We start from the raw sequence: 26,813 nt of genomic DNA, 5'->3' as shown, positions 1-26,813 counted from the left end.
TGGCGCAAATGTTGTCAAATGGCACAAATCGACGTAAGATTATCGACCAGTCACCTCCCTCAGACCGATGGTCAGACCGAGAGGACAAATCAGACCCTTGAGCAGTACTTACGGTGTATGTTACAGCAATCTGAAAGCAACTGGAAAGACATTCTCTGGATAGCCGAATACGCATATAATAATTCGGTACACTCTGGAACTGGCCATAGTCCTTTTTATACCTTGTTTGGACATCACCCTCGAACCTCAAACCTCGACTCACCTCAGAACCTCGGAGTGCCTGCAGTAGAACATTTGCATTCTACCATTACCCGAGCCTTCAAAGAGGCAACCACGCATTTACAACAAGCCAAGAGAAAATACAAGGAGAATGCTGACCTACATCGGAGTGAAGCACCTCCGTATCAGATTGGGGATCAAGTGTGGTTAGCTACCAGACATTTACCGCTCAAAGGGCCTCGAACTTTTAACCCAAAATATCTGGGACCTTATTCTATTACGCCAATAATTAACCCAGTAGCGGTTAAACTTGATTTACCAGCTAATATGCGAATTCACCCTGTTTTTCATGTGTCACTTCTGAAACCAGTGGTACCCGGAACCCGACTACTCAAACCTCCAGAACCTATTCAAATAGATGGGGAACCCGAATTCGAAGTGAAGAACATTTTAGATTCAAAAATGTTTAGGTCAAAGCTTTTCTACCTATTTGATTGGAAGGGGTACGGACCTCAGGAGAGGTCGTGGGAACCCAGTGACCATGTGCATGCACCTCGATTAGTCAGGAAATTCCACCGACTCTTCCCAAACAAACCAAAACCCCCGGAGGGAACAACCTTGGGAGGGGCCTTGGGGGGGAGTGCCGTCACGATGCCCGCTCCCGGGGAGCCGGCTCAGGCCCTGCGTCCCCGAAAGCGGACATCAAGTCCCCGGGGAAGGTCCCAGCAACCCCTTATCGGGGCCCTTTGGACAGCGTCCTGGCGCCTATGGCGCCAGGCTCATAGAAAACGTCAGTCCTGGCGCCATAGGCGCCAGGCTCATTATGAAAGTGTTTGGGTGCACTTACCTGATGCAGACCATGCTGCAGAACCCCAGCCTCCTTGAGGCCTGAAAGGAACTACTTTACCTGTGGGACTCATTTACCACCCGGGCGTGGTCGGGGAAGGATACATACCTGATTGGAGGAAGGACACATTCTAGGAACTTCTTCCAAGGCTATTTAAACCACACCCGATCAGCCACACGTGCTTCGCGTTGTTCTGCATCTAGCAGCTGGACGCTCACCGTGTCTGCTCCTGCATCTTGACTTCTGCCACACCTGCCAGCATCCTGAATCACCTGCAAAGGAAGGGAACAAGAGAACAGAAGAAGGAAAAGTCCTCACCTGCTAAATCTGCATCCCAGAGACATTTCGCCGACAATCCTGAAAAGGAAGACATTTATTTTTAAAAGCACATCGCATCGATCGCTGCAGCGCCGCATTCTACTCACCTTTACAGGGCGCCTCCATGTTCAGCAGCGACCATCCGGATTCGCAGTCGCGGCCCCGCGCCTAGGGAGAAAAAGGCAAGAACAAAGGTGAGAGAAAGAAGGGAAAAGGGAAGCTAAAACTCCATGTCAAGACTTACCTGTTGGGTCATTCCCTTTTCATTTCGGGTCCGCGCCGCATCCAGGCATTTTCGGACCCCGGCCCCTAAGGGGAAAAAGACATCAGCGTTAATGAGTGAATGAAAAGACATTACCAAAACACTCATTAAAGACTTACCTGATTTCCACAAGGATTTCACCGCTCACCTCGGGTCAGTGCCTGTTCTCCGGCATTCCGTACCCCGGCCCCTATGGGGAAAAAGACACTAGCATTAGAACATTAATGCATGGACACAAGGGGAACCACTTATAGAAAAACTTACCTGGAAGCCAAGCAAGTTTGGTTCTCACCCATCCGAAAATCCAGTGACGTAACTGGATACCAACGCGCCCCTGCATCAGAAGCAGGATGGAGAGCTCGTCCTTCCAGACCCTAAGAAGGATACTTCTGCGAGTCAGACAAGCCAGATCTGGGGCCCGGTCCAGTCCGTCTTCCGAACCCTGCGCATCACCTTAGACGAGGTCACAGCAGTGCGAACCAGGCCAGCGCCCCCGTGGGAGTCAGGTGAGCGTTACACCGACTCAGACCGGAGGATACGCCACGACTCGGCCCGACTCATCTCTCGACTACCTCTTTGCCAAACTGCACATTGAAGCAACAGGCTTAACATTTCAACAATCGCTGTCGGCTGACTCGAACCGCTGGAGTGTCACTATTCACCCTTCTCGGTGGTTGCCGCCGAAAGCCGTTTTCGAGCCGCCCTGAGCTTCCGTATTTGAACCTGCTTGACTCCCGCTCACTACTTGGGTCCACACTATCTGCCGTGCCCAAACTGAGCTTGATCCGTTCGCAATCCTGCTCAAAGCTGAGGTTCGACGCCGTCAACCTGCTAAAGACCCGAATTGAGGTAATGTCTACCAATAGCTGCCCCTTCGGTCCATTTGGACCCTAGAGACTGGTCAGATCACTTTTCACCCAAAGACAAATCCTTTTTTGTGGTTATTATTATTTCTACAGGGGTGGGTTTTGTACAGTGTTTCTAGATCGTTTTATTGCAGATGGTGTGTTTGATTGAAGTATATATATTTTCATAGAACCTTGATTGGACATTCCCTTTATTTTGGACTGTATTACTGTGTTGTTTGTGTTACTACTGGATCACATTCACACCCCTCTTAACAGCATAGCCTTCCCTCTCGCTATGTTACCACAAAACGCGAAGGCGATATACTTCTTAACTGTGCCTGTTTTACCTTTATGATTGCATTGGCAATTGGTTTGTAGAAGTGTGAGCGTTGAGTGGGCATTTCCGCCCCTACACATCCTTGTACTGCAGAATCCAATTTGTCACAGTGCTAGAAAATAGCGGATGGAGTATCGGCTATTGGCTTAGTATACACACAATCTACCTTTTTTGATCGTTTCATAGTCACAGGATAGCAAGACCACAACTTAGAAGGTGGCGATTTTATTGCAAATCGGATGAAATGTAGTTTGTTTGAATAACTTGGAAAATGTTCCTTTTACTGTGGAATACTGTAGACTAGCTACTATGAGATTTAAACAACTGCTTAGAAATAGGGTCTGTGATTTTGTATCAGAGTAGTAATCCCAATAAAGGACAAAGTGTAGTGAACATAGGAGGCCTTTGTTCGCAGAGGCTCTCCATCTACTTTCAATTTCAGGTAGGTGATCTGTGTAGCGCAGTGGTGTACCTCGAGAGGTAGGTACAAATGGCCATGCTGTTAAACTGATTCGCTTCTCTGTTCAATTAGAGACTGATCGTGTAATCCGATACTCTTAGTCAATTAATAAGGCAGCACACTACATGTCATTATAGAATGTCAATTCCATTTCGATTTCTTAAGTTAATGCTGGAATGTTTAAGTAAAGAATGCATCGTTGATTAAAGCCAATTATGTTGTCTGATTTTTGTTTCTTCTGTTTCTGGTAAACCAGATTGTGGTTGCCTTTAAAGTAATATTGGCGAAGGAGCAAATGATAACTTAGATTGTTTTGGCTGGTAGCTTAAAACATTTTAAGGGTGTACCTAGTTTCAGTGGACGCGAACCACGTGTGGAAACTGAAGGAATATTTGATCTGGTTATGCACAGTTGGGTTTCCTTTGAAGAATTGCACAGGAACAAAGAGAGATCAATGATCAACAGAAGTCAATCGTGAATAATTCAAAGAGACGGGGCTTGGGAAGAAATGAGGCAGTCTGCTCATGGTCACTTTGAAATGTGTTTCATTACAGCGCATCCGCATAGAGAAGCCCCAGGCTGGTGTGAAGATGAGAGGCATGAAGACAGCTTGCCGGAAAAGATTCCCATTACAGGTATCGGTAATTGCTGCATCATAACTTCAAATATCATATTCAGCTTTTATTATTTAATAGACAGAATTGCATTTCAGTGGTTGGTGCAAAAAAATAAAAAAAAAAACTAATATTTACCGAACTCAGTTACTCACCCCGAGATTAAATGGAAGATCAGAAAGGAGACACATTCGTTGAGAAAGCAAGATGGAAAATAACAGGCCGCGTTTAACTCCTTATAATCATTTCATGCATTTAAACCCTGTGAATATCATCTGTCATTTAGCCTTTCAGGTCTTGCTATCAGCATTGCAAAGGTCAGGCTCCCTGGGGAAGATCCAGTAATTATATGGCAAATTACAGATGTTTCCGATTTGATTCTCCTCTTTTCCCTAGTAATTGAATGTGTATCATTCGAATGAAAGCAGAAAGAAAATCTGCTAGACCAGAAGCTGTGTTTGTGCCTTTTCTTTTTTTTACAAACGCTGTATTTATTAATTTCCATTTTTGTAGCAAATAAGGTTTCTTCATGTCTTATTAAGATCCCCCCAACTGCAGATCTTTTACGCTTGTCTAGGTGCAATGTGACCAGTATGATTACTTTTTTCCCCCAGTTAGGATGACAACCTCAGGCATTAGTATTCCGATCAGATCTCCATTTATCTTAGATCTAACTGTACTATTACCTTGTTCCATAAAGTGGGTGGCCTGTTTATTTTAGATGCAAGGGTCGGGCATTAAATATTTATGTATGAATAGCTATATCGCTGCATATGATGCTAAGGCATGCATCAGAATTTGTGGTATTTGTTTGTAATCTGCTAAATGTAATGCACATCCTTAAATCCATTTACCACACATGTGCGCTATGTCTCTGTTGCTGTAAGATATTGTTATCAAAGAATGCAATTGAATTACAAATAGTGTCTTCCTTTTCGCAGCAGGCAGTTTATGCATGTATACAGAGGTGGACACGGTTCTTTCCTGGCCCTTTTGGTTGCAATCTTATGTAGCAACTCAAGTCTTGCTTTGTTTTCTTGCATTTTTTACACTATGGAACCCGTAGATTTCATTTTGATCATCTGTGGGAGCCCAATAGTCTTCAGGTCTTAGTGTCATTTCGGGTTTTGTTCAATATAAGAGTAAATAGCATGGAGGGGATCGCTTGTATTTGCATTTCAGTGAAAAGAACCCCTTCATGCGATTTCCAACTTTTCCACTATGTAGTGAAAAAGTACATTGTCGAAATCACCTTTATTCGTCACTTTTCCACTACGTTGCTGGGAAAGTGTAAATGCATCCCTCGATTAACAATGGCTGGAGCCATTTGCAGTGACTCTTGGAATCTGCCTGCTGTTACAAGGTACTAATTTCAGGTGGATGTCATCGGAATCCATTGTATTATTGCAGCATGAAAATCTATGCCTGGAAGTAAGTGAGTGACATTTGCTAGGTGCAGCAGGACGAGCAGGTTTGTTTGTTTATTATTTATAATGCGCACCAGACCCGAGTGTATCAAGAATATTTTCAACTGTGTTACAATGCTGCACAAGAAATATACAATGGTACAACATACAGTACACGGTAAGGTCAATAGTCGCCGAAGAGTAGAAGAAACATTTTAGGAAATATATACAAACACTTTATGTCGAGTGTACAGATAGTGCGTTACAGAGAAGCAGCATTATATACAGTGTGAGGTAATAGGGAGGAGCTTATGATATCCGCCCTGTGTTAACTGATCATTTTCTTTAATCCAGTTAATGATGTTGTGTCTGAAATTAGGGTAGGTTTGGTCTTCCCTTAAGGCTAGGGGTATGGAATGCCTGGTGGCTGTGCTATGTCCTTCGAGCTCCCAAACTCTGCCTGACAAATGTAAACTAAGATCCAGAGCATCGAAAAAAGTGGCCAAAGCAGTTGTACCATTACTGTGTCTGAGCCGCTGGAGCCAGAAAATGACCCCAATGTGCAGGATGCAGCAGTGTGCGCAGGAACTGTCTTTACGCAGTATAAATAGAAGATCTGATTTGATTTATTAATACTTTCAGCACCAAGGACCACTCATATCAGACAAGTAATGATACAAATCACATAAAAGACAAAAACTACAAAATGATAAATACCTGAAAACACATATCAAATATAATTTGATAAAGAGAAGCAAATTCATAAAATATGTCTTATAAAAAAAACACAGAAACGGCAACCCACTTGTATTGCATTGTATTGTAATTGTCATTTCCATAGCACCTTTCACCATTGATATGGTCTCAACACTATAGGTTGAACGCCGCTGTGGGGCTGAAGTCCAGGTATGGGAAATTCGTCACAGGAGTTTAAAATGCGTGTGTGCATTTTAGCCAATACAAAGGTAGGTAGGGGTGGCCCAGTCCCTGCTAGCCACTGATGTCGAGCTGGCATGTCCAAGGGTGCTGAGAGGTCATCTGGAGAGTATGCGAGAGCAGGAGAATAATTATGTGTGCAGCTAGACCTTATTTATATTGTGGGGGATAGCTGCATTCTTATGGCAGAGGTGTTGTGCAATGTGTCGTAGAGTAGTGTTTGATAGCAGCTGCGTACGGGTGGGTGGCTGTGCCTTGGGCTGGTTTCCATAAGCATGGAGTGTGATACTTACCCATTTGTCCTGGCTCGTTTCTTGGTTGAGTAGATGCAGCTGAATTTAGAAAGGGGTGAATTCAAAGCATGGCTAAATTATATTAGGTGCATTTCATATAGCCAATATGTATAATACATTGGTTACACTCTAAAATTCACCTAGATTCAATACATTGGCTATACTCTAGAAGGCCAATGCACCGATCATATGTCCTCATGATCCTCACAGAAACAAAGGACAGCATATGCTGCAGAGAGGCAGAAAGACCCGTATGCTCTCTCGCTTTCCAGGCTGCTGCTAAAAAGGAGCACATTCCTTATTACTTTGTCGTCAAAGTCTCTCAAATGAAAGGCCATGGCCTCACTGCTTGTTTGTATGCCTTCAGCTCTAAAAATAAGGCATAACCTTTTGACCCTCATCTTTTTATACTGGGGGCAAGTAAGTAAAATGTGAAGGGTGTTCTCGATCATCCCCAAGTTACATCTACAATAGTTAGTGATGCTCATCTTCCATGTGTATTTTATTTGTAGTTTTTTGTATTTATTTGTTATTTATATAGCGCCTTACGCCAAGGACGCTGTATACAATCAGTTTTACAGTACAATAAAAAATGGGCAAGTGGTTACAATAAAACAATATAGTTTACAGTAAAGCTTACAATACAATTAAGGCAGAAGTAAGAATATATTTAAGGCAGAAAGGAAGGTGGACTAGGATTGAATAGACCAGAGGGAGAGAGGAAGAGCATTCCAGTAAAGAGGAGCCAGAAGAGAAAAGGAACGGAAACGAGAGGAAACACAAGGGGGACGAGGAACAGTTAAGGGAAAGTGGGTTTGGGAACGAAGAGTGCGAAAGGAGACATAGAAGGAAACGAGAGAGGCAAGATAAATAGGAGCAAGTCCATAAAGAGATTTAAATACGATAGAGAAAATTAAATTTAAGCAGAGGGAGAAAAGGTAGCCAACCGAAGAGAGGCCCAGGAAGGGGAAATTGAGTCACAAATAGGTAGGGAATACAAGAGACGAATAGAGGAATTGAAAATAGATTTAAGGGGAGCTAGACGGGAGTCAGGAAGACCAAAAAGAAGGACAGAATATTAAAATAATCGAGAGAAAATTAAGGAAAAAATTAGAAGCTTCGTAGCACTGAAGGTAAGGAGAGGTCTAACTTTCCGAATGTTAAAAAGATGAAAGCGGTTGAAACATAGGGGTGGCGTCCTGCCACATAAATTCAAATCAATCTTCCTCTGCATTTACATTTATTGCAAAGGTTATGTCATTTAGCATGCCAAGTATCAAAGGAACTGTATACTCCTGTTTAACAAAGGTATGGATAAGAAAGAATGTCAATGGTGACTATTAGCTTATTTATTTAGCTGATGTCAAAAAGACATGGGTTAAATTTCCAATAGTATTAATAGTTTTTTTTAACAACACCTATCTTCGAAGACTTGGTTACCTCCCAAATATCCAGCACACCTTGGAAACAACTATTAGGATGTATTTGTGAAGACTAGCTCCAGTTCACTATTTACAGTTTCACATTCTATATGTTATGTAATCATAATTGCTGGAGAATTGCCCTGCTCTTATGAACATGTATTAGCAAAACCTATGACTATGTGTGAATAATTTGAATTGAGTCTTTTGTTTGCCTGTTGTCTTGCTTTGTTTTTTAATATGTCTGCCAAACACTAGGCAGGTGTTGTTAAAAAAAAACCTATTAATACTATGGGAAATTGAACCCATGTCTTTTTGACATCAGCTAAATAAATAAGCTTATAGTCACCATTGACATTCTTTCTGATCCATACCTTTTTTAAACATGAGTATACAGTTCCTTTGATACTTGGCATGCTAAATGACATAACCTTTGCAATAAATGTAAATGCAGAGGAAGATTGATTTGAATTTATATGGCAGGACGCCACCCCTATGTTTCAACAGTTTGCAGCTCTGAAGTCCTTCCACATCTTTTGAGCAGTCCCTTCTGTTACGTAAAAAGATGAAAGCGGCAGGAACGAGCTGCAATTGAAATATGATGAGCAAAGGAAAGATTAGTATCAAGATGAAGACCAAGGTTGCCAGCAGTCAGAAATAAGGTCAGATCCGAAGGGGAGAAAAGAACAAATGGAGGGGAAACAAGACTGGGGATAGTATTTGGGGGAAAAAAGGTTTCCCTTTTTACATGGTTGAGAGGCAGCATGTTGCAGTAGGACAAAGTAAAGAGGCGTCTCTACTGCGGCCTGCTCAGCGACTGGATCGAAGGTTGCATACCATCAGTGCCTGAACAGATACCATGGGAAAATGCCCAATTTACATAAAGAATCCATGCACATCCCTTTCGCTCTTTCCAATGTTTTCTTTTTTAGATCACACAATATCTCAGCTTTCGAACAATTGTGAATGGTATCTAAACAGAGCAGATGAAGCAAGCCTAAAGAGTGTAAACCCTACTGAAGAGTTTAAAGGTGTGAGAAAGGCAATGAAGACACCAGGTGCTCTTTCCATGCTCTGCCAACTAAGTTAACCTTCTCAGGGAATTTAGGGCTCACACTGAAATCGAATTGTAGACTTAATCGTTTCAGGCTGCATTTGGCAAACTCTTTGGATTTTTCGTTCAGTTCTCGGATGTTCCAATTCTTGCCATGCCCCCACGATTCCGCACCATAGATCACACAACATCCTATTTTCACTGGGAAGATCCTACTCACTTGTGGTGAGATGATATTACCCTACCTCCTCACTGTTATTGTAAGTGCCTTTTTGGTGAGCAGAGCTTTCTTTTTAAAGCATTTGATATGTGGTATTTTCAAATTGTTGTATCAGACAATTTCACACAAATGGAAGAAGAGGATTCAGACAAACTGTGCACTGCATCTAGCCTCCCTCTCCTATGAAGCACTTTAATCCCAACACCCCAGTCCTTTTCTTTTTCTGCTTGCTGCAGGATGTCCTTTGCATAACTGGTACATACTAACTATTTTATTTATTTTCTAACAGGCCTTCCCATTGATTGATTACTGCAGACGTATATATTAAGTTCCTTGTTCTGCTCATGTCTTTAAAGACCAACTAAAAGCCTTTTATTTACATTAGTGTCTTACTGGAGTTACTTACTGGAAAGACGAATACCAGTCCATGTTACAAAGATAGCCACCAGACCAGGACTTATAACAGAGGCTGGGGAAAGCAGAAAAGGACGAATGCTAGGGGGTTTTGAAGGGAGGGGGACAGACGTGATTCTCACCCCTCCATGGATACACAACGACACTGCTACCTGGGAAGAGTTAGTTGACCTGTTACCAACTTGTGACATTGTTGCACTCGCAAGAACTGTTTTTGAAAACTGTACATTGTACCATAAGAATGCAAACTTTTGTTGGTTTGTTGACCTGGATTTTATTTCTTTAAAACAATAAACAGAGTTATTAAAAAAAAGAGTATGTTTGAGTTCATAGGTCTTTTATCAGGCCACAAAATTAATTGGGAGAGGTCGGTAGTTTTTCCGCTAGGTCCCGCGGAATGAGTTGAGCCCTTGGAACTGTCAGTGGGCAACCACAAGTGTGAAGTATCTAGGAGTATATCTTATCCAAGATTTAAAGAGGATAGTTGACTTTAATGTGGACACATTGATAGAGGTATTTAAGAGGTGTGCAAAAATGGATCTGTTTAACTCCTAGGGGCTGATTCACAGACACGTTTTATAATGGCGCAATCTCTTTGGAAAACCCTCTGTGAATCAAGCCCTTAATATCTGGGCAAAAGTGAATGCAATCAAGATGGTGCTTTTGCCCAAAGTTTTTTATATTATTCAATCGCTTCCGCTTAGGTTTACAAAGAAAGTCCTCAAGCGCATTGACAAAATCTTTCAAAAAATGTTATGGGGAGAAGGCAAGAGACCTGGGATTCCACAATATTTTTTAATGTGCGCAGTGCGAGAGGGTGAGTTTGGGTACCCCAATCTGGAACATTAATACACAGGGTATGTACTAAAAAATCCGCACTTTATTTCGATGAGAGGGAAAATCGTTCACCATTATGGATGATTTTGGAAAATAATTAATTCTCACCATACGCCTTGCGCGATGTATATTTAATGGGGAACATACCCAACTCAACTGTAAAACTACCAACTATTGAGGCAACTACAGATGTATTAATGTCATTGATGATCAATGGATGCACATTTGTATATTCTATATGTTTAATGACTTGATTATGCTTTATGTTTTGCCTGTTTAACTGTAACATGTACGAATAGCGTCCAGAAGCCTTCGGGCTGGGTTTACACTCTATAAATAAACTAAACTAAACTAAATGTGTGGTTGCAATATGGAGCTTCTTTGTGGTATAACCCAGGATTACAAATCGGGAGCAAGACCTTATGTTGGCAGAGTTGGATAATGAAAGGTATTCTAAGGGTGTGTGATGTATGGAATGATGGACAAATGATTTATTTTGAAACACTGAGGAGACACTTTGGCTTAGGCAAAAGGGAACACAGAAGTTCTATTGCGTTAGAATGCTTCTCACACAGAGACAGGGTATGTTGCATAGCCCAATGAAAGACAGGCCAATGATTTGCAATATTTTTTATTCTCCACCATGTATGGTTTCAACTTTCCAGAAATTGATGCCTATGGATGACTCGTGTGTTGTATAGTGGGAGAAGTTACAGCAAGCGTGGATAAAAGAACTGGATAGAGACATAACTACAAAAGAATAGGATCATTTAACAAGAGTGGGTACAAATTCAAAGATGGATTTGAATCTTTGGCCTGTTCGTCAGAGGATTTTGTGTTGCTTATATTGGACCCTAGGTCGGATGTTTGACTTGGGTATGACAACTGAGGAGTCTTGCTGGGGTTGTGGCCAGAGGGGATGTACTTTATTGCACATGTTGTGGGATTGTCCAAGGGTGGTGGACTTTTGGGGGGAAGTCTTGGACAGGCCGGACATCATTCTAGGAGTAGTATTTCCTAGGTCATCTTACTCAGTAATTCTGCTCTCAAATATGGGGAGATGTAAGGTAGCTTGTGATCATGGTAGATGGATAAATAGAGCATTAGTGGGGGCTACTAAACAAATCTTGAGGGTCTGGAAGACGAGGAAAAAGCCAACAGTGGGGGGGATGGTTGTCCGATCTGCAGGCTCTATCCAGTTATGAAAAGCTAATGCTACAAAAACAGAAACTAGAGTATGATTATTTGGAGATGTGGGGACCTTTCAATGAAATGTATAATTGAGGCTAAACTATTAGTATAGCAGTTGGACAAATTAAGGTGAATGCATTGGTTGGGAAGGACATGGACCAATAGGAAGAAAAATGAGAAATGAGTGGTGGTGTTTTGTCTATTTATGTTGTTTGTGTGTCATCTAGTTTATTGTTCTCTGTGTGTACATAGTAATATTGTAATGGGTTACGTTATAGTTGATGATTCTGTAATATACCTTTGTGGTATAGAGTTAAATTTGCTTATATCTTTGAGCATGAAATGTAATTGATCGATCTAAGTTTTAACCCATGATTGTTTCTTAATGAATTAACTAAGCTTGTAAATTCGAAAATGACAAATAAAGAGTTTTTAAAAAAAATACCTGGCTTGCCAGGAGCAATCTCCAGCTTAATTCCTCCAAGACAGAAGCAATGTTCCTTGGCCCCATACATCTCTTATACATTCTGCTCATCAATTGCTGCCATCTTCCTTGTTCGGTCTCCCGACCACCCTAATTACAAAAGTAAACTATCGTGGGGTGATCTTAAATCCCATGTTTTGCTTACTTAAACAAGTTAATGCCATTGTTTAGGCATGCTTTTCTATTTATCTGTCTTCCAAAAAAGGTATCAGGCGCCCCTCTCTCGAAAGAACAAGGCATGATAACCTGTTCAGTGGTTATTAACCACATTGAGAGTGCACAGCCATTGCTTTTTGCTCACTGTACCTTCACAGATGGGAAATATCCATTTGCATATCAGTCTTTGTCCCGCCCACAAGGGCAGTCCAGCACCGAAATGCTATGGCAATTCCTCTCTGAACAAGAGTACCATCAGCAACCCCATACACGTGTTTCAGCCTTGTCGGGCATCATCAGTGAGGTGAAGCTGAGCCTCTCTAAGCACAGTGAGCAGGGAGTCCACGTCTGGTTGCCCCCAGGTAACCTAGGGTGACCAACCCCAAGTTCCTTTCAAATATTTCAAAAAAGAAATATGCCGTCTTTATGAACCAATGTCGTTTACACTTTCTATGCAGACCCGGAGCCTTCCCTAACAACCAGACCAAGGTAGCCTTTATACTATCTTACCTCCGTGGCAGTGCTGCCGATTGGTCTATTCCATTGGTAAATCAGGATGATCCCATTCTCCAGAATTTTCAGGGCTTCCAGGCCAGCATGGAAAGATTGTTCGCTCGACACTCTCAAGGACAGGCCCTTGATAACGAACTGCTATCCTTACGACAAGGTAATCAGGATCTTCTGTCCTACATAGCCACCTTTAACAGACTGGTTGTGGAAACTGGATGGCCAGAAAGCAAAAGGATCACATTGTTTCATCGAGGCCTGCGTGGAGAGCTTAAGGATGTTCTAGCTCAGATAGTAACCCCACCCCAGGTCTGCGCAGACTACATTGACTTGGTGGTTCAACTTGATCACAGACTTCAAAATAGAAAAGCAGATCGGTTCAAGTATGAAAACCGAGCACCGATCAAAACCCACGCTACCACCAAGAGTACCGACGTATCTGAACCTATGCAAATCGGTGGTGTTAAAGGACCATTAACGCAGAAAGAACGAGAGAGAAGGCGGCAAATGCAACTTTGTCTGTATTGCGGGACTTCCGGTCACTTTCTTCGAAATTGTCCAGTTAAACCACTTAAGAAGGTGGTTGGAGCTACTGATAACGAATTAGTGACACCTGATTCGGGAAATGACCTAGCCCGGCAAGCGTAGGGGTCCGCTTGCCGAGCTTGAAAACTAACTCTTTGACCTTGCATTTCGTCATGCCAATGGTGCTCGTGGACCCAAAACAGCCTCAGCAGTTGCATGCTATAAAAGCATACATCGACAGTGGAGATATTGGAAATTACATAGACCGTGAATTGGCTTCCAGGATTAAGCTTCCTCTCCGCCCGAAAGTAACCCAAGATGTCATTACTACAGTAGATGGAACCGAAATAGCCTCAAGGCCTGTAACGCATTCCACTGTTGAAGTGACACTGGTGGGTCAGGATGGACATCGGGAAGCAATCGTGTTTGATGTGATCAAGGCCCCACAATTTCAAGTAATTCTTGGATCCTTGGTTAGAAACACATAATCCCAGAATTGACTGGCGGGCAAAGAAGATAAGTTTTCCTGATTGTGAACCAACTTGTTATCCAAGAAATCTAGCTATGGGTCTAGCCACAGCAACTTCCACCCCTGTACAGCTACCGTCTGAATACCAAGAATTCCAAGACGTTTTTCAGAAAGAACAGGCGAACACGTTACCTCCCCATCGGTCTTATGATTGCCAGATCGATCTGGTACCCAATGCTCAACTACCTTGTAGTAGGATTTATGCTCTTACGGAACCTGAGAACCTGCATTTGCGTCAGTATTTAGTATTTAGATCAGTACCTAGCCAATGGCTTTATTCACCCGTCCAAATCTCCTGTCTCTTCAGCTCTGTTCTTCGTGCCAAAAAAGGAAGGCGACCTTAGAACGTGTATAGACTATCGTGCCCTAAATCAAATAACGATTAAGAATCGTTATCCTCTGCCCTTGATCCCTGAGCTTATCGACCAGGTGAAAGACGCTTGTGTGTACACCAAGTTAGATCTCCGAGGAGCTTATCACCTGGTGCGCATAAAAGAAGGCGACGAATGGAAGACCGCATTCCGCACCAAATTTGGGCTCTTCGAATATCAGGTGATGCCCTTCGGTTTGTGCAATGCACCTGCCGCCTTTCAGTACTTTATGAATGATGTTCTTCGGGAACTTATCGATGTCTGTGTCATTGTTTACATTGGCGACATCCTGGTGTACTCTTCTTCAGAATCTGATCACAGAAAACATGTTAGGGCAGTTCTTGAGAAACTGCGCCAGCACAGACAAACTCGAAAAATGTGTTTTTCATACCACAGAAGTTGAGTTTCTCGGATTCATCCTGACACCTCAAGGAGTCCGAATGGACTCTCGAAAGGTGGACGCCATCCTCAAATGGCCATCTCCAAGCTCGGTGAAGGGAGTTCAGAGCATGCTCGGCTTTGCCAATTTCTATCGAAGATTCATCCTGGAATTTTCCCGAACAGTCCAACCCATCACCGCTCTCCTAAAGAAAAACAAACGCTTCGAATGGACTCTTGAGGCCGAACAAGCCTTCCAGGACCTGAAAACCAAATTCACCACTGCACCTGTATTGAAGCACCCGCACCCAGATCTCCCGTACATAGTGGAAACCGATGCTTCCAGTTCGGCCATGGGAGCTGTCCTGTCGCAAAGAGACCCAAAAACTAACCAACTACACCCAGTGGCCTTTTGGTCCAGAAAATGTTCTCCTCCTGAAATCAACTACGCAATTACCGATAAAGAGTTACTGGCCATCAAATCTGCTTTCAAGGCTTGGCGTCACTACCTTCTCGGGGCAAGACACACCATCACCGTAATTACGGACCACAGAAACTTACAGTATTTAAAGACGGCCAAAGCTCAATCTTCACGACAACTCCGATGGGCTCTATTCTTTGCGGAATTTGATTTTGAAATTACCCATCGCCCTGGCTGCAAGAATGGAAAAGCAGACGCCTTATCCCGGATTGGCATGGAAGAACCTAATTTGAGCTTAGAACCTGTGCCCATCATACCTGAGCAAAGAATCTTTGGCTTAACCTCATTGCAATCTATTGAGGATATCCAAACGCAAGTAAAACAACTTCTAGACTCTTCTGAATGGAGTCAAAAGGGTCCTCATTACACCGTTAAGGATGACTTACCCTACTTCCAGGAGCGGTTGTTTCTGCCAAGTAAAGAATTGCAAGAACTTGTTATTGCCCATCATCATGAATCTTTAATGGAAGGACACCCTGGTATCTCTAAAACGGAGGAAAAAATCAAACGCCACTTCTGGTGGCCTTCTTGGAGAAAAGACAAAGTCTTTTGTATTGTCTTGTGGAATTTGCGCCCAAAACAAGGCTCAAAAGAAAAGGCCAGCCGACCTACTTCAACCCTTGGATATTCCACCAGCACCATGGCACACCCTGTCAGTGGACTTTATAACAGATCTGCCTCCTTGTGCTGGTTACAACACAATCCTAGTAATTGTGGACCTATTCTCCAAAATGGCCCACTTTATCCCTTTAAAGGGTTTGCCTTCAGCTTCCACCTTGGCCAAGGAATTCCTGGAGAATATAGTTCGCATACATGGTTTCCCTTCCATTTTAGTCTTGGATCGTGGAAGTCAATTTATCTCACATTTTTGGAAGAAGTGTTGCCAACTAGCACAAATAGATGTCCGGTTATCCCCCAGCCACCACCCCCAGACCGACGGACAAACCGAGAGAACCAATCAGACTCTCGAGCAATATCTTCGGTGCATGTTACACCAATCTGAGTTAAATTGGAAAGACATCCTTTGGATCGCAGAATATGCATACAACAATTCAGTGCATTCTGGAACCGGACAAACCCCCTTTTATACTTTGTATGGTCACCTCCTCGGACCTCTGACCTAGATTCACCTCTGACCCTGGAAATGCCCGCAGTAAATCATCTGCATTCCACAATAACCCGAGCCTTCAAAGAAGCTGCAACTCATTTACAGCAAGCCAAGAAAAAGTATAAAGAAAACGCTGATTTGCACCGAAGTAAAACTCCTCCTTACCAAGTGGGAGACCAGGTATGGCTAGCAACTAAACATTTACCCCTCAAGGGCCCGCGAACCTTCAATCCCAGATTCATAGGACCTTATCCCATCAAAGCTATAATCAACCCAGTGGCCTTTAAACTGGATCTACCGTCCAACATGCGTATTCATCCAGTTTTTCATGCATCACTTTTGAAGCCAGTACAACCAGGAACCCGATTGTCCAAGCCTCCAGATCCAGTTCAAATTGAAGGGGAATTAGAATTCGAAGTTAAAGACATTTTAGACTCCAAGGTGGTAAAGTCGAAACTCTTATCTTGTTGACTGGAAGGGATATGGACCTCAGGAGAGATCGTGGGAGCCTAGTAACCATGTCCACGCACCTCGGTTAGTACAAAGGTTTCACCGGAGATTTCCGAACAAGCCCAAACCCCCGGAGGGAAGAACCTTGGGAGGGGCCTTGAGGGGGGGTACTGTCATGATACCTACCTCCAAGGAGCCAGGTCCGACCCAGCAACCCCAGAGGCAGGCATCATTTTCCCCAGGGGAGTGCCAGCGGGCCCAAGCTGGGGCCCTTTGGATGCAGTCCTGGCGCCTTAGGCGCCAGGCTCATGTTGGACCTCTGTCCTGGCGCCTTAGGCGCCAGGCTCATAAAGCTAGACATGTGTTCAAGTGTTTTAATGTGCACTTACCTGATGCAGACCATGCTGCCACATCCAGGCCCTCTTGAGGCCTGAATAGGAACTACTTTACCTGTGGGACTACTTTCCACCCGGGTGTGGTCGGGGAAGGATACATACCTGATCGGAGGAAGGATACACACTTGGAACTTCTTCCAAAGCTATTTAAACCACACCCGATCAGCAACTCACGCTTCGCGTTGTTCTGCTCCTCGCAGCTGGACGCTCACCGTGTCAGCTCCTGCATCTGGACTTCAGCCACGCCTGTCAGCATCCTGGGTCACCTGCAAAGGGAGACAAGAGACCTACCAGCTAATCGGAACCACGGAGACATGACCGACGGTCCTGAAAGGGAAGACATCATTTTTTAAAAGCATTTTGTTACGATCGCTGCAGCGCTGCATTTCACTCACCTTTCCTGGGTTCCTCATCTTCAGCAGCGATCATCCGGATACACAGCCACTTCCCAGAGCCTAGAGAAAAGACAAGAATAAGAGGTGAGAGAAGGAAGGGAATAGGAAAAGCTCAGTTTCCTTCTAAGACTTACCTGTTGGGTCATTCCCATTTCATTTCGGGTCTTGCTGCTTCCAAGCATTTTCCGGACCCCGGCCCCTATGGGGAAAAAAGACAAAGACATTAGATGAGCGAATGCAAAAACATTACCTGAGCGCTCATCTAGGACTTACCAGATCTTTACTGGAACTGCACGTTTCACTTCGGGTCGGCGCCATATCTCCGGCATTCCGAAACCCGGCCCATATGGGGAAAAGACATCAACATTAGCGCTTTGTTGCAAGAAGTCTCCAAAGGAATCTTCATTCATCACCTGAAAAAAGACAATGAACATTATTATTTAAAGCTTGAACTTTTGAACTTGCAACAGAACTTTTACAGCGCCTTACTAGTATAATCAAGCTTACCTGAACTCCCATCCAACCTCAATCCAGTGAAGTAACTGGGTTCAACGCTCCCCTGCGTCAGAAGCAGGATGGAGAGCTCGTCCTTTCAGACCCTAAGGTGAGACTTCACGGGGAATCGTGGAAGGGTATCGTGGAGGGTTGAAAGAGAGTGGGAGGCTTGAGCATAACTCTGTCAGTAGGTAATACTCCCTTTTCATGCACAGGGGTATATTCCTACGAGCCGGAGAAACCAGAGTAGAGGGCCCTTCCTGTCCATCTTCAGAGTCCTGCGCTTCACCATTGAAGAAGCATCAGCACTCAAAGCCAGACCTGCGCCTCCGTGGGAACCAGGTGAGCGTTACATTCTCTTAGAAACAGCAGACATGGCCAGACTATCCAGAACTAGAGTCAAAAGGACTGACGAGGGTGTTTTAATAGCAATTGATGTAGCAAAATCATTCATTCCATTCTTAGGGCATATAGTGAACTCCTATAATATAAGGCAGCTGTCCAGAATACTAAAAAATACCATAAACACAACAACAGATATACTATTTAACATGACGTTGGAAGAAAGAGGAATCAGGTTAATGACGCTGCAAAATAGAATGGCTCTCGATGTAATCCTGGTTGATCGTGGGGGAATTTGCACAATAGTGGGATCAGCGTGTTGCGTTTATGTCGATGACTATTCCCCTACGATCTTTGAAGAGATAAAGAAAATGCATGTCCTAAACTCTGAACTGCCTACTGAAGAAGGAGGCTGGGGAATAGGATCTTGGTTTTGGGGAATACTACGTTCTTGGGGATGGAAGTTGATCTCAATATTAGTAGTGATATTTGGAATATTCCTAACGTGCTGTTGTTGCATACATTGCCTGCCAATAGTTTGCGCTGAGGTAACTGAGGGATGTACGGAAGGATGTATGCATATGATGACAAAGAAAAAACCTCATGGTCGAGCTGACCAAGACCCAAATGAGATGAAAACAGTAAAAGAGTTGATGGCAATAGATATTGATGAAGACGATGATGTTTACGGTAGCATGCAAAATTCAGACATAAGTACTTCAGACTCATCATCACTAGAGGTTTCAATAAATAGATGAGACATTTGGCATACGGCCAAAGGAGGGTTTGTCATTCTAGAAAAATGGATACCTCTATTGTGTGACCGCAAACGTATTTTGGTGGCCGTGGGTCAACTGTCTCATGCACGATATGACAGAATATAGGTTTTCGAGTTTGCCAATGAACGGCCATTTTGATGTATCAAGAATCGCCATTTTGTTTTCTAACCATTGCTCATTGCTTTCTGTTCCTATTGCTTCGCAGTATATTTTCTGCTTACACTGCTCGACTGTAAAACATTGTTGTCTGCACGTAAAAAGGACAAGGCCGCAGGGCCGTGAGGATAACAAGAGTTTGTTGAAACACAGCGTAGGCAACGCCAGGAAGAATGCCCGGCTCCCTCTCGAATGTAGCCTTGAAGCAGAGCTGCAGGGCATTTAATCATTTCACAGCTGCCAGCCAGTCTCGTTATATGGTAGAATATGTTAGAATAATACAGCTAAAGGCTTGAATTATGCTTTTCTTATGCCCCCCCCCTTTGCTGAGCCCTGTTAGAGCGTGTCGGCTCCCAGGACACGAATAGCACCTCATAGATAGCAAGGTCTGGAATGCAACTCTCCGACCGTATGTAGCTCGCTTCCAAGAACAGAAGCGCTGTGTTCTATTCAACAACTGAAAGATGCCTCCGCACTCACAAATTGCAAATTGTTACTAGAATAGATGTTTGAAGGTGTCATAGTTGTCGGAGATGTCCATCATCACACCAAGTTCAAAGAAACCCAATAAAGGGGGGTGTTAAACATGTCATAGCTGATTGTTTGATGTGCATTTTGTATATATGTAACTGATGTACGTAATTCACTCTCTTGCGTCCCTCGAGGTCTAGAGATACACGTCGCGGGGCGTGAGACAGAGTTGGCCAACTGAGACTTTTGCTTTGCAATAAACCCTAGCTTTGGGAATACAACCTTGTGTCTGGCGTATCTATCGGGTGTGGTGACTCGCCTTGGTTCCATAGACGTTAGGGACCCCTAGTGGCCCCTTTCAGAACTGCCAGTACCCCCTCCATCTGCTGAGCCACATTAGGCCTCTGGTCAATGAAAATAATTGTGCCAACATCGCCCGAGCAAGCATTCTCTCGAGGCTCGACTATGGCAATGCGCTGTTAATCAGGGCCAACAGCGCCTGTTTAGCAATATGCCAGACAATTCAGAATAATGCAGTGTGGATTATTAAGAATAAACCCAGAGGCGAGCATATTTCGGCTGATAGAAAAGACCTACACTGTCTGGTGGTGAGAGATGGCATCGATTTCAAATCTGGCACTATTGTACACTGATCCCTTTTTGGAACAGCTCCAGCTTACCTGATGTCACTTGTTTCGCCCTATGTACCTAGCAGATTGCTGCGCTCAGGAAATCTGGGTCAGATTAATTGCCTAAACTTCATAAGCTCTAACGGCTTGAGAAGATCTTTTCCGGCAAGAGCAGCCAAGTTATGGGACTCCCTACCAATGGCTATAAGACTGGGAAAAAAACAACCCAGACCTCACTCGTTAAGTAACCATTGCTCGTAGCCCGGCCTTCGTTCTTGTGAGCACAAGAAGAAAGGCCGGGCTACGACCGATGGTTACTGAGCAGTTGCCCTGTTCTCCTTTATGGTGTCTTTGTCCAGTTGTTGCGCCTTATGCATGCAGCGCATTTTAAGTAAATAAAGAAAGAAATAAACACAACACTTTCCGATACCTTGGGATACATATAGCACACTCTCCTGAGACCATGCACTCAGAGAACACGGCAAGGACTTTGTAGGGGATAAAACAATCCATGATGTTTTGGGGAAAACTGCCATTGTCTTTAATGGGAAGGATCACATTGATCAAAATGATTGCATTGCCAAGACTTCTTTACCAATTTGATAATCTGCACTATTGCATACCAGTGTTGTTTTTTCATAGGCTGGACTCACTGCTCAGGGAATTCATGTAGGGTAGTGGCAGACAGAAAATAGCTTTTAAGACTTTGTGCATGCAGTATGAGGATGGGGGAGTGCAATTGCCGTGCTTTGAGATCTACTTTTTTGCCGCACAATTTTAATATGTGACATACTGGTTGTTTGACGAAGTCACAGCTGAGACAGAATTGCTACAGACACTGTCCAGACCAGTCTTTTTGAAAGAAGTCCTTTGAATGAGTGGATGGTTAGTGGTTGCGAGGTGCTCCTCATAGAGGTGGGATGGAAGGTCTGGAAGAGGGCGATGAAAATATTAAAAATGCATAACCCAAACACACCACATGTACCTATGGCACCTGATGTGTGCACTGGAGTTGAAGAGCTGATTGTGGCTAGGAAATGGGAGGAATTCGGGCTTAGTACATGGGGAGACAGGTTCAAGGAGGGAGGATATAGAAAACTTCTGGACTTGCTTCACAATGAGGGACCACCCAAGGGTCAGTTCTTGTGGTATTGTATGCTGACGGTGATAGCAAAAAAGAAATGGCCGGTCTGGCCGGAAGTACCAGCACTGTGCCCACAGTTGTACGTGTTATATGAGCTGGAAGATTGTTGGCGCCTTGTATCTAAGATATATAATTGCATGTAGAAACTGATGAGTGCACGAAATGCTGGACTGAAGAGAAATGGGAATATGACCTGGGCGGGGAAGTGAGTGATAATCAATGGAATAATGCTTTGCTTTTCACAAAAAGTGTATCCCGAAACACGCGGCTCCGTCTCTTGCAAATTAATGTTTTGTATAGAACATACAGATCTCCACTCCGAATAGCTGCATTTGACCCAACTAGGGCTTTGGATTGCCCATGGTGCGATGGGGAAGGTGCAGATGCCATACATATGTTCTGGAGCTCTATACATGTACAATCCTTTTGGCACCAAATTGAAGCCGCATGCATTAAGGTGGGAATAACACGCTTCAACTGGGCACCGCTGGACTGCCTGCTGGGAGCATACCCCAGACCCGAAAAATGTAGACGTTATCAAATTTGTTGGCCTGACATATACACTAGCTAAGAGGCACATAGCGATGTCCTGGAAGGACAATAGGGGGCTGCAATAAATAGCATGGTACAATTACTTTTTGAGATGGAGCACGGCTGAAACCACAGCTTGGCGCAGAGCCATGAAGGTGAATGTTGTGGAACCTACAGAGAACATCGCAGCATGGTACGTCCTTATAGAGGCAATGTATAGTCCCTCAGATGATAAACCCCTGTGACACTGAGTACGATATCTACGAACAATCCTCTTCCTTTACACTGGAGGATTCCCGAAGAACAACAAAGTATACTATTATCCCCCCGCAAAGAACATTGTAATGTCCTTCATTTATTTATTTGAACATTTTAGAGCGCACAAAACCCAGAGGCATCTAGGCGCTTGAACTTAAATTGGTTACAGACACATAATTCATTTTATGCAGGTAAAGCACATAGTAAATAAGGTTGCAGTCAAATCCTATATTCATATCAGGCATAAACATACATTATTGTACATTATTTGAAGACTTTAGAAAGATGTACATAGATTTACACACATTTTACAGGCCCTTGTTTGTTGCAAGATCTACAGGAGTTGCTTGTTTCTGCAGGTTGAAACCTATGTTAGATATAGGCTTTTTAGCTTGACTCTGTGGCAATTAACGGCTGTCTTGATTGAAAAGCAGAGTTTTTAATCCTTTATGGAATGACCACAAGAATGTGTAATTCCTCACTGATAATGGCAGGGTATTCCACGGTTTGGCCGCGATCACTGGGAAGCTGGATCTGCCAGCTTTCTGTCTCCTAAATCTTGGTGTAGAGATTAGGTTGGAGTAGGAGGCCCGAGTAAGTCTGTTAGATTGGGTTTTAGCAATTTGATTGTTAATATATGCTGGTGCATTGTTTGAGAGGCATTTGTGGGTAAGTGAAAGGACTTTGAATTTAATTTAATTCTGTCTTGAACTTGGAGTTTGCTAATGTTTCTAGCATTGGATCCTGCCAAGAGGGAATTGCAGTAATCAATCCTAGAGAGGATCAGTGCTCTAGCCAGCGTAGTGCAGTTGTCTGCGGACAGGAAAGGTCTGCTGGCTCTGATTAGTTTGGACGTGTAAACTGCAGATGAGACAATGGCATAGACCTGTCTTGTTAAAGTGAGTCTAGAGTCGATGTAGACACCTAGGGCCTCATTACACGGATGGCGGTAAGGATTTACCGGTACCGGTAAATCCTTACCGCCTTACTACGAGGTCCCTTTGTGGGTTGGGGGATTTAACGCCTGCTTTTTGCAGGCTTTAAAAACCAACCCGCAAAGGGACCCAGGGAGCTAATTACGGTACCGCAATTTGCGGTACCGTAATTAGCGCCTTCCCCATTCCCATTGAGCCCTATGGGGCAAAAATGGGAATGGGGAAGGGCAATGGTGGAAGGGGGAATTACTGCCCCGCCAACCTTGGAATGGGGCGGTAATTCCCCTTTCCGCCAAGGCGGTGCTGGTATTTTACCGGCATGAACCATGGCGCTAATAGCGCCATGGTTCTCCGCCATCCGTGTAATGAGGCCCCTAATGTTTTTATCTCCTTGGCAACGTTGATGGTATTGCCGTCGATATGGAAGGATTTATAGAGGGTGTCCAGTCATTTCGTCGAAAATAAAAGATCGAATGACCATTTGGTCGAATACCAATTGGTCGAAAAAAAAAAAAAGGTCGAATTTTTTTATTTATATATATATTTTTTCGTTTCGGTTGGTAAAAAAAAAAATAATAAAGAAAAAGGGGGGTTAAAAAAAAGAAAAAAAGAAAACACTATTTTTTCGACCATTTGGCATTCGACCAAATGGCATTCGATCATTTGGTTTTCGACCAAATGACTAGTAACCTTTATAGAGTTGTGGTAAGTTATTTAGTTTGGATTTGCTCCCGATTATGAGTAACTCCGTTTTCTCATCATTGAGACATCACTCATTTTGTGCCATCCAAGCATGGATGGTGAGGTAGATTTTGTTGAGAGTATTTTAGTCAGTGTTGTAGGATCCTGTATGGGTAAAGGTATTTGGGAGTCATCCGCATAATTAGTATATGCGACACCCAATTTGTCTAATTTGTTGAAGAGAAGCTTTTTTTTTTAATTTGTAAAAATCTTCAGTTTAAAACCAAGTATTAAACTTTTGTTACAACCTTCGTACATTTTCATCTGACTTCATTAAGTTTGTTCCCTCGTCAGAATCCCTCTCCACTTGCGTTCCATACTGTCAATTGCCAAGAATCTTGTCCATGTAGTCGAATACAGCACAGGACAATTTTATGTTGGGTCACAATATGACATTTTGCCACCAATTTTCTGTATCATTCAACAGGGCAAATCTCCCAAGATGTATGGCTCGTTGGTGTTTGGTTTCAGTGCAGGCAATTACTAGATGTTTTACTGATTTGAGCTCTGTTTTGCAAAAGCGGCATTGATTGTTTACTGCATCTTTATCTACTCTGATCCACATAATTTCCTTTGTTTTTAATGCTCAGCCTGAGTCACAGGAATGTATCTTGGTGATTTCTTGAAAGACAGTGTAACATGTATCTTGGTGGTACATTTAGCTTGTTTCCACTGGATCCTAAGACGAGAGCTGACTTCAGTTTAGCTTGTTTTTCCAGATTGATTATCCAACTCCACTGCTCAGACTTTTTTTTTGCCACTTGTGGTCGCTTCTGCAGGTCAGATTTTTTTATGTCCGCTGCTGCTAGGATTTCCTCTAGCCTCGATGACCATAATTTTAGCAATCCTATCTGCTGACCGTTTTCAGTCTTGAAGATCTTATATGCTGGAATTGGGCTACTTAGACACATTTTTCGCCTTGTGGCTAGTGATTTCCACATAACCTTTGAATGCAATGAGTTAAGGGACAACTCATGTCTCAAAGCTGTCATTGAGATATATCACGGGCGTCTCAGCACACACCGCCAGAAGTAACCCTCTAGCAAGTGCCAATTGCTCTCGGAAATGTTCCATCCTGCTTCAGCACTAAACGTAATCGCAGGCACCACTTTTTGCGAATAGAAGGATAATATAGGTGCTAATGTAAATTTCCCGAATTCTTTATATATTTTCGCTCCTTGAAGGCCAAACCTCTTCATCCGGTTTTTCAGGTCTTGAATCCATGGGCCTTCGCAGATTGAATTGTTGTATAGGATTCCCAAGTATCTTATTAAAGATACTTTACTCAGGACGTCACCAGCAATAGTCCTGCCCTTCTTATTTCCTTGTGAGCCAATGACCATTATCTTGGTTTTTGTTGTATTTATTTCAAGGTCATTGTCTTGCAGATATTCATGCAGCTTGGTCAATAAGCGTTGTAGACCAATCTACGTCCGATCCATCAGAACCAGGTCGTCGGCGTACGTGATACATGTTATGGGAACGTTATACGTTTTAGCGAGAAGCACTGAGTTTGAGCCAAGTGGAGTGGCAAGTCTGATATGAACAACTTGAATAATTCAGAAGCCAACGGACAACCCTGCTTTGCGCCCTTTTCAGTTCTTATGATGTCCGACAGATCACTGTTGATGTTCAATCTCACACGTATGGAGGTGTTAGTGTGTAGGGCTATTACTGGCTCTAGTAATTCCGGTGGGCAATTCCAATTCAATAGCTTCAACCAGAGCTTTCCACTGTTGATGCCATCGAAGGCCTGTTTCATGTCGATCAAGGCCAAATAAAGTTTATGCCCAGGCTTCAAGGCTTCCAGTTTTAGTATGTTTAGAATGACAAGGTTTACGTCGACTCCAACACCAGTCGTAAAACCAGTTTGTCGAGCGATCATTTTCGACTGTGCCCAGTCAGCAAGTTTCGCCTCAAGAATGATCCAAAGATTTTGCTGATCGTGTCGAGAAGGGCAATCGGTCGATAGTTCACTGGATCGTCCCGATTGCCCTTCTTGTAAATCGGCACCACGACAGCCGTTAGTCACGATTCTGGGATCTGTTTGGTAATTGACAGTCGACCAAATAAGACTTCAATAAACAAGACCCACTGTGATACATGGTTTTTCAGCATTACGTTAGTGATCAAGTCAGGCCCAGCTGCCTGTGAGTTCCCTAGACATCTAATTGCTAATTCGATGTTGTCTGCTGCAATTTTCATGTCCCAAGGCATACTAGTGTGACTACACGTCATTACTGGTTCCACAACGGGCTTTTTATAAACTTCTGAAAAATTATTTTCCCAGACAGTGCCTGCAAGCTCATTGGTGATAGTGGGAGAGCATTTAGAATGTCCGGCATTAAGAATTGCCCAGATGTCTCTTGAATTTTTCTTTATCAATAATTCCATCATTAATTCTGCGCGATTCTGGTCAATTATGATGGCCTGTGATTTTGCCCAATGTCTGTACTGTTGCTGTCGGCCTTTATCCGCAATCGCTTCTTCTTCCATTGGGAGAGTTTTTTTCATCTGTCTCAGATCATATCTTTGCTGTTTTTTTGCTCCTTGGAGAATACTACTAAACAGATGCTTGTGGATATTGTTTGCGGTAGCTGAACTAGTTGATGTCTTTGTGAAGTTTATCAGCAGCGGAGTATAATCGATTATTTCCAGGTAGTCGACCTCAAATAGTTTTAAAGTCAGTTGTTGTATTTGGGGTCCATTTATCCTTAATCTATTGCCACTAGAGTTTACAGTAACTACTTCTTTATAGGTTTTGGGATACTTGACCCATTCCATTGAACTACAAAGATATAATAGATCATGATCCCTATTTTTCATCCGAATGACATGCATGTCAATTACCTTTTCAATCACAGACCTGGACGCCC

The 26,813-nt window shown here is 43.3% G+C and overlaps 1 protein-coding gene across 2 annotated transcripts in view; it reads left to right on the top strand.

Moving 5' to 3' along the window:
- Positions 1 to 26,813, top strand: part of KIZ (kizuna centrosomal protein) — a 2,038,369-nt gene that overhangs the window by 1,263,842 nt on the left and 747,714 nt on the right. For both annotated transcript variants that reach the window (XM_069608068.1, XM_069608067.1), the window contains one exon: positions 3,846 to 3,926. In XM_069608068.1, the coding sequence (XP_069464169.1) occupies positions 3,846 to 3,926 (81 nt within the window). The remainder of the gene's footprint in view (positions 1 to 3,845; positions 3,927 to 26,813) is intronic.

Source organism: Ambystoma mexicanum, chromosome 4q (assembly GCF_040938575.1).
Source record: "Ambystoma mexicanum isolate Mex_15411 chromosome 4q, UKY_AmexF1_1, whole genome shotgun sequence".
NCBI classification, from domain to species: Eukaryota; Metazoa; Chordata; class Amphibia; order Caudata; family Ambystomatidae; genus Ambystoma; species Ambystoma mexicanum.
The sequence above is the reverse complement of the archived record's forward strand: the minus strand, read 5'-3'. Positions and strand labels throughout refer to the sequence as shown.